The sequence below is a fragment of the Gouania willdenowi genome, chromosome 24 (assembly GCF_900634775.1).
Source record: "Gouania willdenowi chromosome 24, fGouWil2.1, whole genome shotgun sequence".
Lineage (NCBI taxonomy): Eukaryota > Metazoa > Chordata > Actinopteri > Blenniiformes > Gobiesocidae > Gouania > Gouania willdenowi.
Window position 1 is genome coordinate 10,320,557 of NC_041066.1, and position 16,495 is coordinate 10,337,051.

Here is a 16,495-nt window from a genome sequence, read left to right on the forward strand (position 1 = left end):
AGGTTGAATGGAGTCTCTGAATTGCCCATCGGAGTGAATGTGAGTGTGATTGGTTGTCTGTGTGTTGCCCTGCGATGGTACTGGTGTCCTGTCCAGGGTGTACCCCTCCCTAGCGCCCAATGAGAGCTGGAGATAGGCACCAGCACAATCCAGAGAATGGATGGATGGATAAACAATAACATGGCTTAGAGCTGTAATCAACCTTAAAAGTTGGCCCAAACCCAAATGAACCCTTTTACTGCTCGGTGATAACAACTAAAGGTCTTCGACTTTTTGTCTTTATACATATTTTAATATCATTTATTGATTCGCCAGAGACCAGCCTTCTATTCACCTCCTCCGCATCCCTTCGAGCATCTTTCTCGCACTTGTTTACTTTGCAGCCCGAGCCAATGTAAAGTATAGAAATCATGACCAAACCACACTGGCCCGTCGGGTTAGGTCAGGGGTCTGCAACCTTTACTCTACAAGAAACCATTTAACCTGGATTAAAGTCGAAAAAATACCTTCTCAATGAAGACAATACAGTGTATTCAATTCTATACAGTTAAAATTATACAGAAAAACGTTTGATTTAATTTGATTTATATTGATCATGTAAATGGCAACTAAAAAACAGCTTAAAATCAAATAAATTGACATCAAGAAATAAAACAGTATCTTGCATCTTCAAATTCTTATGCATCTCAGTTTACATGTTATATAAAGAAGTTTTTTTTTTAGTTAATCTATTTGAAAGACTACAAAAAGTAACTTTAATTTGATAACACATGATCATGTGATCAACACATGCTAATTGCTCATTTCTTGCCACACATAAAACATGCATATTTAACCAGCGCATTGGCGGTTAAATGAATCTGTCCCCACACAATTAAAATCTCTATTTTCTTCCAGAATAGTGTTTTTGTTGGTTTAATTATCTTACCAGGGATTTAAAACTTAAGGTTAGCCACAGGCGCAGGAAAGTTGATGGTCTGTAGATGTTGCAGGAGGTGAAGTAGGAAGATGCTGAGTCTTTGCACAGTGTGATTTATTTTGAGGTTAACAAATTGTTACATCTTGATTTTATTTGTCATTAATCATTCAAAAAAAAAAAAAAAAGAACTTTATTTCAGTAGGATTTTTAAGCTAGAGGGAGCCATTGCATAAGAGTCAAAGAGCCACATTAGGCTCCAGAGCTGTAGGTTGCAGACCACTGGGTTAGGGTTAAGATCTTCATCTCTAGCATCACTGTCCTTATGTTAGAGTAATTACATATTTCTCCAAGTCACTAGGTGGCAGTAGGTAGCACATTAACCTTTAGGGCCGGTACTACGAAGCTGGATTTCCTCTAATCGCACTAACTTCTAGGATTTATTCCATGTGTTCTGTACTAAAACCTCTTGGAGGGGTAGATCACCATGGTAACGTACGCTGAATGGCTAACATGGTAGCGACCAGGTTATGTGCTAGGATAAGATCTGAAGGAGGATTAAAGCCCCGCCTCCTGACCAATCAGTTCTCTTGGCTTTATAAAATACAAATATTGTCCACCTTATAATGTAGGCTGAGCTGTTTAAACACAGCACTGACCAAAATGAGGCAGTTACGTGAATATAAAAGCATCTGTGGCTTAAGTGAAACTGACCATGTATCTGTTTATTCTCCGATAAATTAATAATATATAATATCACAAATTTATAATATTAGCTGCTTAGATTTATGTAGTGCTTTTTTTCAAGGAGACCCAAAGCGCCTACAGAAACCATCATTCATTCACACCAGTGCCTCACATCAGTCTGGTGGTAAGCTACAATGTAGCCAAAGCCCTCTGACCACCACCAACATTCATGCAAGACAATGTGGGTAAAGTAAAATTCCTTACCCCACAATGACTTGGATAGAGTGGGATTCAAACCCCCAACCCTTTGGTTAGTGGACGGCCTACTCTACCACTGAGCCACGGTAATTAACAGTTATTATAGTCATTGTCTCTCACCAAGACGTTTAATCTTGGTCCATAGATTTTTATTTTTCTGTCTAAAGCAGTGATTCTCAACTGGTGGGTCGGGACCCAAAAGTGGGTCACCGACCTGTACTGGGTGGGTCGCGGACAGCTGGTCAAAAATAGGTAAATACTCAATATGCCTTTTATTTTTAAATATATTTTTCTTTTGACAGGCATGCTGTGAAATGCATGTTGCACATGAAAATGTATAGATTTATGTTTTTAAAAAGATCATCTCAGTTTTCAACAGCTATTTTTGAAAAACAAAATTTGGTTGGTTGAATTCTAAAATTATTGGGTCGCGATTTAATGACCATGGCAAAATGTGGGTCCCAGGGTGAGAACAGTGGCGAACCCCTGGTCTAAAGCACTAGCTAATACATTCATTTTATGATTTTAAACCATATTTGGGTCAATTCTCATCTAAAAAATTGTCAAAAGCAGACCATATGTTGTTGTAGAAACTGTCTAAGGACTCATGAATATTAGCTGGTGTGGTTGGTGCAGAGTAAATCAGCTGCAGATTGAATGGTTGAGGGGCCGAGCCGATGGAGGGAGCTGTCAGGAGGCCTTTCATGCTCGCAGCAGGAAGGCTGACATGTCAGCAGCGTCCTCATTGGGACGCTCCAGCCTGGCAGACATGCAGGCGCAGAGCCGGGTGAGGCTCTTGGCCCCAGGAGTCGAGCTGGCACTGGCTGGTGGAGCAGAGGCTGGCACCAGGGTCTGGTAGGTCTGTTTAGCGGCTAAAAGGAAGATCTCACAGACACTCAGACAGTGCCACTCTCCTGCTGAGGAGCAAACAGAGGCTGGCAGGGAGGGCCTTGCTTCAAAAGCTGCTGTTGTCTGGAGAGATTTCCTGTGAAAGGGATCCCTAATAGGCGTTGTGTGATGGCTCTGGTTTGCACACTGTGCACCGAATGCTCCTCTTCTGTTCACTTTTAATTAATAAGCAATGTCCGAAGGCACAAAACACTTTAGAGGAACAACTGTGACTTCTTGGTGGCCTGGATTCTGTTTGTTTTTCAGTTCTGCTCAAACTCCTGCAGAGACAACCACAGCACCTGGGTGGTGCCGACTAGTTTTATACAGCACTTAGACTTCAAAAAGAAACACAAATCCCACACTTGTATTTCTATTTCTCCAAGAGTGGTGTTTGAAATCAGTTTCTAAACATGTACTTAAGCTAAAGTGAGGAGGCAGAATGCACAGGGACATTTTAACTTGAATCAAATGATCTTAAACTTTCATTTTGAAAGACTTGAACAAATAATGCAGCATGCTTCAATGAGAAAATGAAAATCACTGTTTATCTGAATCAAAAGCACACAAAATACCAAGTTAGGAATATGTGCAAGTTACTCAAGGAGTCACTTCTCAGGCCGATGGCACCACCTGGTGGCGACTAATGGTTACATCTGCTCTCGTAAGTCTCAACTCATTACTGTAGAATAATAGAACCATAGAATAACTGATGGAACAGGACCTCCTAAGTGTGCATTGATTTAATTTGATTAGTTTTTATCCTATTTAGTACACTTGGTTTATTCATAACAAGCCAAGAGTCCAATTAAAGGAAACCATGTTTAGGACAAACAGTAGTAGGACATTTTACAGCAAAGTTCATTTTAATGGTCCCAAAAAATCTGAACAACTAAGTGTACACTCATGTAAAAGAGGGGGAAAAATAAGAAGATATGACTTCATCGCATCTAGAATTCCACTCAATCTTTAATCAAGACGGGATTACAAATTCTCCAAAAAGTCTGCAGTTTCAAAGGGCAAAAGGGTAAAACTAGCTCACCTACTGAGGTCTTTAAAAACCTGTTCAAGTGTGACTTAAAACATCCTGAACATTTAAAGGCAGGTCTTTTTTGTTGTCATTTACAAAATAACAAGGAAACAAGATCGAGACAAATAGGGACCAAAATGAAATGAACGAAGAAACTGCTGGCTTTTTTTTTTTCTCTCCACAGAGAAAGAACGTCCGCTGAGAAACAACACTGATGACATCATCAAATGACAACAAGGACAGCTGGTTGCTGCGCGCTGCCTCTGGTCTGGTCTGGTCCTCTATACTAACTTAGAAAAAAAACCAAAAAAAGCAACAGAGGGAAGAAGAGCAGAAGAGGAAAGGAACAGAAAGGGAGCTAGGATTGGATGGGGGTGCGAGTGGTGGTTGGGGGTCAGAAATGGCCGACCCATCTGGACCGTTGTGATGTCCTTCCCTGAGTGAGGGGCGGAGGGGCAGTGGGTTATGGTCTAAGCCCTGAGGGCTCTCTGGGATTTCAGTCTGCCTTGTTTTAGTACGTGGTCTTCTCCCCGAGTCTCTAAATTACAGAATCCCAAGTCAGATGAAGACTTAGTGAGATCTCGTCCTCTAGAACTAAACTCATCTTCTCGTCTTAACAGACGCTCTTTGCTCCTGGTCCTCAGATTGGCACTTATATGAATGGGCTAGTCATGGGAGGCTCGTGTTAATCCCAGTCTGCTCCTTATTTGGCCACCCGCTGAAAGTGAGGGTGGCTTTCATTCATCAAATTTGTTTACAAGTTTGATCATTCCTTTGCAAAGTCTCAGCCCCACAACTGCACAGAGCACAAGCTGAGACAGAAATGGCTCTTTAGGAGCTCAGTTTGGACTTCTTTGTCGGTGGCAAATTATCTTCTTTACTTTCCCCGTCATCCTCCTCTTCGTCATCCTCATCGTCGTCGTCGTCAGGATAGTCCACCAGTCCCACTAAACCTCCCTGGAACAGAGAGAAGACAAAAACCATCAAGGTTTACTCTCATCTGCTTCCAAACATTTGTCGGGCCTCATGCTTCGTTATTTTTGCCAAGATCATAAATCAACAAATTCAATGTTTTTGTCAAACAAAAGCACTAAGATGAAATCCAGGGCTGGCTTGTGACTCAAGTTAAAAGATGACATGAGGCTGAACTCATATTACAACAATTTCTAAGAAGCTAGTGTTACCTTTGCGGTTACAATTGTGGTGGGAGGTGAGCTCCGTGCCCCTGAACCTGGAGATCCTGGTGATCCCGGAGAGCCTGGGTTCAACGAGGCAGACGAAGGAGGACTCGATAGGCTGGTTTTAGTCGAGCCGGAGAACGAGAATTTGAAGCTGGGATTCGGCCTCCCCGACAAACTGGACTTCCCGAATACTTCTTTGTCCTCTGTGTCTTTCACTGGAGGGAATCAGGAAGGAACAAAAACAAATATTTCTTAATTACTATTAGTACTTTTGGACAATTATGAGCACATTTTTTTTACAGTGAAAACTGGTGAGATATTCCTAAATGAATCAACATATTTCTAGATTAATTCATCTAAAAAAATCCTCATCTCTATGAAACAACAGATGACAGATTCTAACCCAGGCACATACGGTGTTTACGTTAGTAAATATGGAGGCGCCCAATGTAGGACCGTGTGTCGCACTGAGAAAGTTTCTTTCCAACACAAATCAGCACTACATAACTTCAAGGAAAATAAGGCTGCAAGATTTTAGCTCAAAACAAAATCATGATTTTTTTTTTACTTTGAAAACTCCATTTTTGATTCCAATTTTGATTCTTTTTCCCCCACTTAAATAAAAAAAGATTTAATCATTGCAAGTATTTTCTTTTCATTAAAAAAAGTGAAAACAAATTCACGTATTGGGAATAGAATGCAACTGCAAAGCTTTAACATAAAATCTTAAATCCCCTGTCGGACTGATAAAATAACAACCCGCCCAACCTAAAATCAATCCCTTTTTAAAAAGAGAACCTTTCATTAGAAAAAAAACCTCACAAAATTCACATTTAAAAAAAGAAGACTATCACATTAAACGTGTTTGAAACTTGTTTTTCTACAGTTTGTAAAGGGAGAGACACTCTTGCCGTGATTACACATGATTAAACGGGATAGTTTATTTTCCAATTTTGAATTTTAAAAAATCCCCCTCAATAAATAATCTGATTTGGATTTTATATTGATTAATTGTGCAGCCTTAAAGGAGAGTGAAAAAGAAGAGAGCAAGGTTTATCCCTCTAGCCGTTTGCTGTGTAATGGCTGCTACTTCTTTACACCGTAATGTTGATGCGATGACGTAGGATTTGGATAGAAAGCACCTCGGTTCTTTAGACTGCGGTCACATTGCAAAAAGATCGGATACGTAACGGATTTAGAAGCACATATGAAAGTGACGTGAGTCGAATTTGAAAAAAATGTTGTTCAGACGGTCTTTAACAGTTTTCTTGTTGCATTTGGCTGCAGTGTGAACGTAGCGCGTGTGCCAAATGTTAAAATAAACAAAAATCATAATGTCTTGTCACTTATTACTGTTCACTAATAAAATGCGTTTGTAGAACTGTTGTATAAAAGCAATATCTCACTCGAGGTTGTGCTGAAAAATCTGCACTGGTGTGATTAGGTCTTGATATTGCTTAATTACAACCCTGAAAAAAAAATAACATCCTATCACTGTGTCACTGTTACCAATGGCAAAAACACAATCTACTAAAAACCAGTCTAATAAAAAGTGTCGTTGATGGGTTCCAACACGTTTTGCTCTCCCAAAGCTTCAATCCTTCCCAGAAATGCTTCCCGAAACAAACTTACACTTTTTTCTCTCCATGAATTTGCTGATGGGTTCCATGAGGTCATCCTCACTCTTCATCTTGTCCGAGGGACGGACCACTGTCTCTCCATCTTCAAGTTCGTCTTCGTCTGTGTTCAACCATGTCTCCTCTTCGTCCTCCAGCGTCCGTGCATCACGGCGGAAGCGGTGGTTTCTCAGTATAGAGCGCATGCTACACAAGAATGCAGAGTTTCAACATGAAAAACTTACAAAATACTCAAAATTGCTTCAAACTAATTTTGTAAACTATGGAAAAATGTAATTGTGCATGTTGTTGAACACTTGGGTGCTCTCACCTGTCCAGTTTTGGGTTATCTTGCCTCTCTCGTTGCTGCTCATACCGTAGTTTGAGGCCTTTGAAGGTCTGAACGTAATCCACGTCTTCCAGTGCCTTCCAATAATTCTCTACTATGTGAGCAGTGAGAGACTTCACGTCCTCCTGGGAGCAATGGAAGATGAGAGAGGAGGAAAAAAAAAAGAGGCGATGGGGGGAAAAAGGGGGGTAGAAAAAAGGAAGGGCAATTTAAAACGAGGACAGAGATAGAATGAATTTAAAATGAATAAAAATAAGGAAATTGAGATTTGAGAGAATACGACAGGGCTGATTACATTAAACAAGTCAATAAAACAAGTTAACAACTGCACAAATAATCACAGCTAGGGGTGAAAATTAGCTACACAACCTTGGGGTCGTGATCCTATGTGGGGCTGCCTGGAATTAAAATGGGGTCCCCTGAAATGTCTGATTTGGTAAAAACAAAAATTTCTGGTTTAAAATTATGTTTTTTTTTTTTTCTTAATTAACACATCACACACAATAAATATGAAGCAACTGTATTCTAATATTTTGTCACTTTTTGCACTAATCCTGTCTACTCTGTATTTGTAACACACTTTAACATGATGAAACATTGAATTAAACTTACAGTTGGCCAATCTGTTCACCTTGTTAATTGATTTTACAATTTTAAAATAAGTAAATAAGGAATTCACATAAAATAAGAGTGGCTTCCCTTTTCTATTTTTTTCTTCTTCATTTAATCTAACAATTGAAAATCCTCTTCAAAGGTTAACTTCGTGTCCAGGTGTGCACATTGGATACTCACCACACGAACATATTCAAACATCTCAATGATGGCAGAGTTCATGAGATTGTAGCGTGAGCCGTTATTGAGGAAGGCCTTGACGACGGGCTCAAAGAGAAAGTTTCGCATGATGTAACGATTATAGAACTCATCTTTCAGACCGATAATTCTCCGCATGAAGCGCAGCGCACCTGAGCACGGACACACAGACCAAGAGAATTACATTTTCTTACATTCTTAGTTTCTTTTCGGGGTATATTTGACTTACATAGTGCAAGGAAGGCGTGCTGCGAGGCAGTGAGCACCAGAACCCTCCTGAGAATGTCCTTGTTGATGATGTAGTTTTTGATGTGATACGTGTGGTGCTCGACACAAAACGTTAGCAACTCCAAAATCAATGCCAGCAGCTGCGATGTCTGAAAATCATCTGAGAAAGAGGAAAACAAACGCTTCTTGAATCCCAGAGAGAAGGCAATAGACTTATACTAAACACACACACACACACACACAATACCTTTGCTGGGTTTTTCTTCTGTGGTGTTGGCTAGTAAAGGAGCGGACAGGACATGCATACAGTGCTTGTAGAAAAAGCTCAGAAACTCAGTTTTTTCTGTTTTCTGACGAGGGAAAAACAAACATCTTGTATCAAAGCAGTTATTCAGTTAAATGAGAGTAGTAATCTGTATTTTGCCTTTTTGTATGTAAGGGAGTTTTTAAAACTATCATTAGACTTAACAGAAATGAGAGAGCAGCGTTTCAGTGATAATTTATTGGTTGTCTGTCACTAATCTGTGTAAAAGTTTCATGTAAACTCACATTTGCCGTAGCCAACATGTTCTCTGGGTCGACTAGAGTTCGTAGCAGACCCATTAATTGCACAGCTCCACCAAGTTCTGGGTCTGTATCACAGATCATGTGCTCGATGATCAGGTTGATCAATAGGATGTCCTGCAAAGCAAATTGGTGCACGTGTTTTTCTCCTCCGCATGAAATTATTGGATTTAAATGTGTTCGGTTTCATAACGTCTGCCCACGTGAACTCACATCGTCGTTTTGCTGAGACTCCTGCATGACGAACTCTCGCACCATGGAAGGATTGTATTCTACCAGGTAGGAGAAGATGTCTGTGGCTGCCCCACGCACCTGAACGTCATCCATTCCCTGATTGATTAAAAGACATTTTTCAGCACATTGTAGATGTCTACTCAAAGAAAAGTTTGAAAAAAACATTGACTAAATGAGATGTAATTTGAGAACAGATTAAATAAGGAAAACATAATCATTCAAAATTAAATAAAAATAACTATTCTCTACGATTCATAGGGGCTGAAATTTGTTTTGTTTTTATACTCTAACCCCAAAGGGGTATTCCAGAAAGTGGGTTATGTTCAAACTGAGTATGTTCGAGCTCAAATGATTGAAACTGAGTATTCCATTCTTGAAAGCGAAGTAAGTTGCATTATTAGTATGTTACCATTGTAACATTCTCAGTGAACTGAACTTGCTCGCTAACAGGTTTTGTCTAAGAAACCATGGATTTATACCTGGCTCCACCCACCTGAACACCGCTTCTCAATGAACACTTTAATCTACCTCGACACTCTTCTCTGACACACATTAGTAACACCACAGATGTGCACTCACATTGTTACAAATGTTGTGTGCTGCTTTACGTTTTTTTTACAAACTGTAGTTTTATTTATAACATTGTGGACGCAGAGCATTTAGACACTGAGGTTGATCTGCATTAAATCGTCTACTGACATCTATCGTAAAATCCATTTTTGATGGCTTTTTATCGCACTCGTGCACGTAAGTAACCCAAGGTTTACATACTCAAGGTTGATTGACCCACTTCATACCAGCTGTAATGGAATCAGATACCCAGAGTTTCCCATTGCGGCGTATTTTGACCTAATTTATAGATAGACTCAGAGTATGTTGAGCCTCCTTTCTGGAATACCCCTCAGTAGTCTTGAGCTGTAGTGTTACGTTAAAATAAGAGTACTGTGCCTGTACAACGTGAGTGCATTCAGTGCAAATACTGTATGGGTAAGTCACCCCAACTTAAGTCATAAGTTTGGAACCATCATATTAATATCAAAGTAAAATTTGAACGATCAATTAATCAATACTGAATCAAAATCGAATCGTGATTAATTGATTCAAAACCTTATTAATCAGAATCGATTCAGGAAATTGGCCATGATACCCAGCTCTACTAGGTGCAAAAGTAGGGCCCTATAAAACACAGAATCACGGAAAATGGAATTCACCGTTGAACATGGAAATTGACAGAATATGGATGAAACGTCACTGTGATTCAAAGGATTTTTCTTTGTGGGAAATGTTTCTAGGGACCGCTCTTTAGGTGCACCGCCCAGCAATACAACTTATTTCTAACTTTAATTGTATCTTACACATTATTTTAAATTACATTTTAATTTTTGACATACATTTTTGTTTAATTATGGTTTTGATTTTTTACCAGTATTTATTTTGCTCCCTCAAAGTAATCAAAAACTAATATTGTCTGGAAAAAATGGATTATTTCTAAAAAAGAAAAAAAAAAACCAGAATTGTAAAAAATTAATGCGGGAAGTGTTGGAAACACAGGAACATAAAGATTGAATCTATGGATGGGATGAAGTTCCACTTTCTTCTAAGGCCAATTGTTGTAAATCTCAGGTCGCAGACGCCAACATGCTCTCTGTTAGACACCAACAACATTTTCAAAGCTAATAAATACTAGAAACAGTAAAACATAAGAATGTGTTGTGTGCCACACTCACCAGTATGACCTCTAGTGCAGGCAGAATGCCCATATTTGACAATGTCTTGAAAAAAGCATCTCTGTTTTGAGGTTGTAATGTTTGTGAAAATGCACAGAATTCCTTGAGGAAATTTACCTGCATTAAAACAAAAACAAAAGCAGTGCAGTGACAAATAATTCACACAATTATTCAAAAATTGTCATCTCTGAATAATTCTCACATACCAGCTCATGTCTTTTGTCGTCGTCGGTAGCTTCATCTGTTAGCTGTGCAAAGAGGTCTGTCAAGAACTTCTCGTCATCCTGACGGCACGGATGAAAAAGAGGTGAGTTTAATGGTTAACCTAATGGTTTTCAACTGCCCTTACAATGTCACGTTAACGACTACATTACTGGCAATAGTGTTGGCAAGCAAGATATGATGCAGTTTTTTTTGCATCTTTTACTTTTCTCCACACATTCTCTAATAAACATTTCAGAGACAAACTACCTTTTTTCTTTATCTTTGCTATAGTCTACCTGCTGTACTTATTAAGGAAGTAGAAAATGAAACAAAAAATGGCCACGTTTGCTTCCAAACCGTCACAGTAAACGGCACAGGCCTGTTTGACTTTTCCCTGTGGCACAACAGAACTGATTTACACAACACTTCTCCATCTCCATGGAGACAGCCAAACATAAACACTGCTGAGTTGACATAGTACCAAAACACCAAGGTCACATGACCAGAAATAACAGACATCTGCCAAGATAAAGCACACACAATCAAAACAAGAGTCCATTTACGAGCCTTACTACACTTGTGTGTACACATGCTTTGTGTTGTTTTCCTGGCACTGAGTGAGTGTGTGTGTGTGTGTGTGTGTGTGTGTGTGTGTGAGAGAGAGAAAGTCAGGATCAACTTTATTCCGATAGAAATTACAGGATTATTAAAAATTCTACATCGAACTTCAGAAAAATGAAGCCAAAGGCAGGTTTGGGGTCAATTACATTTTACAATTACGTCTTTTTTATCCATGTTCAATTACAACTCAATTCCAATTACGGTGACCAGCATTTTTCCCAATTACAATTATAATTTTTGCCTGAAAGTCAATAACAATTATGTTCCCAATTACAATTAATCATAAAGTCTGTAATAAACAACCCCATCAAATGTAACCTTCCTCTTGTGTTAGCTTTCTGTTAGCATCTTTTATGATAACTGGTCAGTTTTAACCCATGTTTTAAATCAGCTGTAAAATACACTAAAAAACATTATATATCATCCAATTTGCTTCTCATCTCTAGGTTACCTCATTAGGCTTCACGAAATCCAAGAAAATATTGGTATTGATTATTTTGGTGTGGGCGTCTGAGCCTTTTAGTAGTAGTGGGAAAAGTTGATACTTGGTTCCCCAGTTTTGCATTTAATTAAATTGTAATTTACAATTTTAACAAAAATTTTTTATCAGGTGATTACGATTATAATTGACTCCAGCCCTGGTCAAAGGTGCTGCATGTGTTGGTGGAGCTCACCTGTAGCATGCCCACTATCTCCACCTTGTTGAAAAAGATGAAGGAGTGCAGGGTGGACAGCATGTTTTCCTCAAACACAGACGGCGTGGGCAGCACCATGTCCTGAATGTACTGCACGCGATACGTCTGATGGATTTTCTGTCGCAGTTCAGGATCAGAGATGGGGATCACCTCCTTAAAGCGGGCCGTCTTGGTGAGAAACTCTCGATGCCGCCGTGGCTGCGGGAGCGCGGGATCAAACTCCAAACAACCAATGACGTCCATAATGCACTCTTCAGAAAACATAACCTCAAACAGTGCAGTGCGATTCAGCAAGAAGATGCCTTTAATGATTTCATACAGGTGGTGCAGTCCTTCTCTGTTCTCCAAATCCTCGCACACACGAAATAACTCGAGGAGCTTGCGGATGTAGCCTTCGTTCTCCACGGCCAGTGCAAGTTTCTCACGCCGCAGCGGTGACGGCAGTGAGGACGCCACCATCTCTGCAAGATCCTCCAAGCGATTCAGTTCACAGGGAGGTAATTCCAGACCAGGTGACGACATGTCGTCATATCTCTCCTCCTCTGACTCATCCACCACGTCCTGTGTGATGTCCACTGAAGGGTCCTTTCCCTGAACCTTAACAACCAGAGGAAATGTCCATTGTTATACATCAAATGCAGTGATATATACAAAAAGTGCACACAAACGTAATCAAATTACCTGGCATATTTTCTCCCAGATTTCATCACAGCCAGCCTTCTCCTGGAAGCTGAGAGCCAAGTCATAATTCTCGGCCTCGGACCAAACAATCAATGTGTCCTTGAGGGGAAAAAAATTTAATCATTAGAGGAAATCCATGGTTTTACTGCTCGCTGGTAAGACTTTCAGTAGACAAAATACATTTAGAGCATCAACGTTACTGGATATTAAGAAAGACTTGAACATTCTGATGTTGCCCTGAAAGTAAACAGCTTTTCCTTTATAAAAAAAAGGAGAATATGTTAACTTGGTTTAATTTATTCAGATAACTGTTTTTCAGGAAATTCACTTTCATCTCCTGACATTTTTCCGACAGTCAACTGCCAGTCTTCTTCAGAGGCGGCTGCTGATCGCTTTGAAGTTCCCATTGACATCTGCGTAATAATTCCACCAAGTTGTTTGTCTTCCCTTTGAATAATGCTATGGTTTCTTTTATTCAGATTAATGTTTTTCAGGAAATTTACTTTGATCTCCTGATATGTTTCCAAAAAGAAGAAGCCATGTGTGTAGCTCGCTGTATACACAAGCAAATGTGAAAATTAAAACCAATTTTATCCATAACCTTTCAGGGTTTAAATGTAGTTTTAAAAGTGATATGCTTCATAACATTATTATTATATAATAATACCCTTATAGGGATTTGCAACCATGTATTGCATTGTGGGTCCTGTAAATGGATGCTTAACAATGTTTTTACTTCATTCTTACTATGATTTATTGTGGACAAGGAAGACAGGGATTTTGCTTGTGCTCATGTTTGTTTGAGTTAGTGTTTAGTATGCAGTATTCAAACGTGATATCACCGCAATGGCTTTGCCACAACTTTCAATCCATGAAAACACCAGAAATGTGTTGAGAAGTTAGTTTGGCACTGCTGGGGGGGCGTTGTCTAGCACAAAAAAGAATCACGATTAACAATAAAGTAAAAACATTTTGAATCTTTCTACAACACTCTACATCCCACAATGCAATGGACAAAACCTGTTAACTAACTAAATGTCCATAAAAAGGAGTGTTTTACGAGAGAAATGAAAACAAGCTTTTGAGCAGTAATTTCAAACTTTTACATCCTTTTTCGTTTGAAACTTTCCTAAAAATGTCAATAAACGGAATGTTTACACTCGAGGAAATAAAAATCTTACTAGCGGCAATTACAACCTTTATATGTTCCTTTTTGTTTTACGCAAATTAGGGATGTCCCGATACAACTTTTTTTGATTCGATTTCTTTTTATAATGCACTTAAAAATGACTGCAGACATCAGACATATTGTCAAAAGTGCAACTTTATTGCTGTGATTGTCCTCAAGACAACAGCAACTTCACTGTAGCTAAAATGTTCTGATTAAGAAATCAGATAACTATATATTTTATAACATATAACATGACAATAAAAAAAAACTCTTCCTGTAGCATACATACATATAGCCTACTTTTTTTATATTTTAAACTCTAATTTACAAAATAATTTTTGTCTACACATTCAATTAAATTGATTTTTTTTGCCCAGCCCTAGTATATCGGTGATTTTAGATGCAGTCCGATATAATCCAATATCAATATCGGATCACCGCTAACGCAAATTAGGTCCAATGGATGGAAATAATCACAGCATCTTTAAAAAAGAAAGCCACATTCAACAAATCTGGATTTTCTATGATTTGATTAACAGATTGGACTTGGATTTTGTCCCCATTCTAAAAGCACTATAAAGTAATATGTTAAACAATGTGTTTGTTTACGGAATTAAAATCCACAATAAATTTAAAAAAAATAGAGTTTCATGCTTTCCTTGCACTGACCTGTTGCTTCTGATAGGCTGTGTTTGGGTTGATTTTGGACTCCAACAGTAAGGATCCTGCAGAGTGACAACATGTTACAGATCATTATTATAAAGCAGGATAGTGATAGTTACATTCACATCAAATACTGTTGTTGGCACTCTAATGGGCATTAAAGGGTAATAACGTCATTCTCACTCACCATCACTCTCGGCTCGGACTAGCAGAGACGTGCCTTTCAACCGTTCCACGTAACCCCAGGACACGTGACCAGTCCCACGGTCATCCCACTGCCTGTCCTCATTCAGAGTATACACTTTGACTCTCCTACGAGTGTCCGTCATGCTGGAAGCTTGTTTCCACCACTGTTATTTCAACCCTACGCTGCTGGAACGACTTGTGTTGGTTTAGTAAACAACAACAACTCTCTGACGTAGTAGACACCAACATAAACCACAATGTCTACTCTTTTTTTTATTCAGTCACTTTGAGACTTCACTGGCCAGGTTTATAACAGTAAACGCAAAGTTCCCATTGTGTCAAAGATAGCAGAGACGTCAACTTTGAATGAAATGACACAACAATGGTTAGCATGTGTTAAAAAAAATCACAGCACCCACTCGTGTGAGGGAAAGTAAATATCACCCCGGAACAGTCGCAGTGCTTTAGCTTATTAAAGAACGTCTCTGCTCATGAGTACAGACTGTTCGCTGGAAGCTAGCGTTAGCGTGTTTGCGTGCTAGCCCGTACGCTAACGCCATTCACTCGCATTCTCAGCGATACAACACAAAGTTGAACACATTCCCGATGGCTACTTTTATTTCGTGTGTACATGCGTAAAAGCACCGTTTGAAACCACGAAGCAACGTTTACATAATCTGTAAATATTGCGCCAGGCTAGCGTTAGCTGCTATTTCTTCCCCAAGTGTTCCGCCATGTTCTGGCTCTGGGCCGCGGAGAGACCACTCTCCCCTTACTCGTATTCGTGCATCCCAAAAACAATGCAAACCAACAAACTGAAGTCGTGTAATTACTTCGAGGTATCGCTTCACATCATACTGCTATTGGCCATTCATTCCCGACGTGTAGCTCAGATAATTGCTAAGTGCCCCCCGTGAGTACTCCGCCATCTTGGGTCCCTTCAGAGTTTTGTACGGGGTTTCCAGCACGGCAACAACAGGGCAACCCGCCAAATTTAAAGTGACAGTAACATCAATAAAACTGAAGTTGGACGCCAAACTAAACAGACCTGCCATAACATTAGGACTACTAGTGTCACTGTACGATTAAATAAAAAAATAAACACATAAACATGGATATATGTAAGGAAACGTAAAGCTGCGAAATAGGAAAACATATTTTGGATCACTATATTGTATGAATAATAGTATATTGTTTGTACAACATGCATGTTTGCACAACTATATTGTTCATACAATATAGTGATCCAAAATATATTTTCCCCTGTGGCAGCTCTACACTTCCATATATATGAGCATTAACCTCACACAAAATAATTCAAACAATCCCCTCCATTTTGACAGCAACGGGAAAATATAATTTAGATAGATTAGCATTCACAATGTCACTTAAACAATATTGTTTTTTTTCTCAAAGTTTAAGCTTTGAAAAGCATAGTAGATAGAACTGTACATGTTGGGGGTTGGGTATTTATATAGATTTTCCATTTGGGTTGTGGTGAGGACTGTCTGAGCAGTCGAAGATCTAAACTTACTGCATTTGTTTTGCTTTGTGCACTGCTGTGAAGTCAATTTCTAACTGGAAATCGACTTTTAAAGTGTTCCCATCTACATAGAACTTAATTTCCAAGGTATGATAATCAGAAGTTTATTTTCCCCATAACCCAGTGGTATATGTTTCAAGGGGCTTCACCCATCAAGTGGCTTTTTGCTTTAACATTATGATACTAATGGATTGTCAGGAAAATACATTGAGACATACCAAAGTAATCCACATAAAAATAAAG

The 16,495-nt window shown here is 39.1% G+C and overlaps 1 protein-coding gene across 2 annotated transcripts; it reads right to left on the minus strand.

The window, feature by feature from the left end:
• Positions 1–3,596: 3,596 nt before the first annotated feature.
• smek1 (SMEK homolog 1, suppressor of mek1 (Dictyostelium)) lies at positions 3,597–15,681 on the minus strand. 2 transcript variants are annotated; one of them, XM_028439460.1, is made up of 15 exons: positions 14,711–15,681; positions 14,530–14,585; positions 12,690–12,788; positions 11,988–12,605; positions 10,695–10,772; positions 10,489–10,605; positions 8,741–8,857; positions 8,513–8,644; positions 8,211–8,313; positions 7,965–8,123; positions 7,718–7,887; positions 6,908–7,050; positions 6,593–6,783; positions 4,964–5,175; positions 3,597–4,736 (listed from the first exon to the last, which is right to left on the minus strand). In XM_028439460.1, the coding sequence occupies exons 1-15, from the start codon at positions 14,850–14,852 to the stop codon at positions 4,611–4,613; spliced, it is 2,463 nt and encodes an 820-aa protein (XP_028295261.1). In that variant the 5' UTR covers positions 14,853–15,681; the 3' UTR covers positions 3,597–4,610. The 2 variants fall into 2 exon arrangements, with proteins under 2 accessions (XP_028295261.1, XP_028295262.1); XM_028439461.1 differs by having other exon boundaries at positions 6,908–7,047; positions 14,711–15,680.
• Positions 15,682–16,495: the final 814 nt, after the last annotated feature.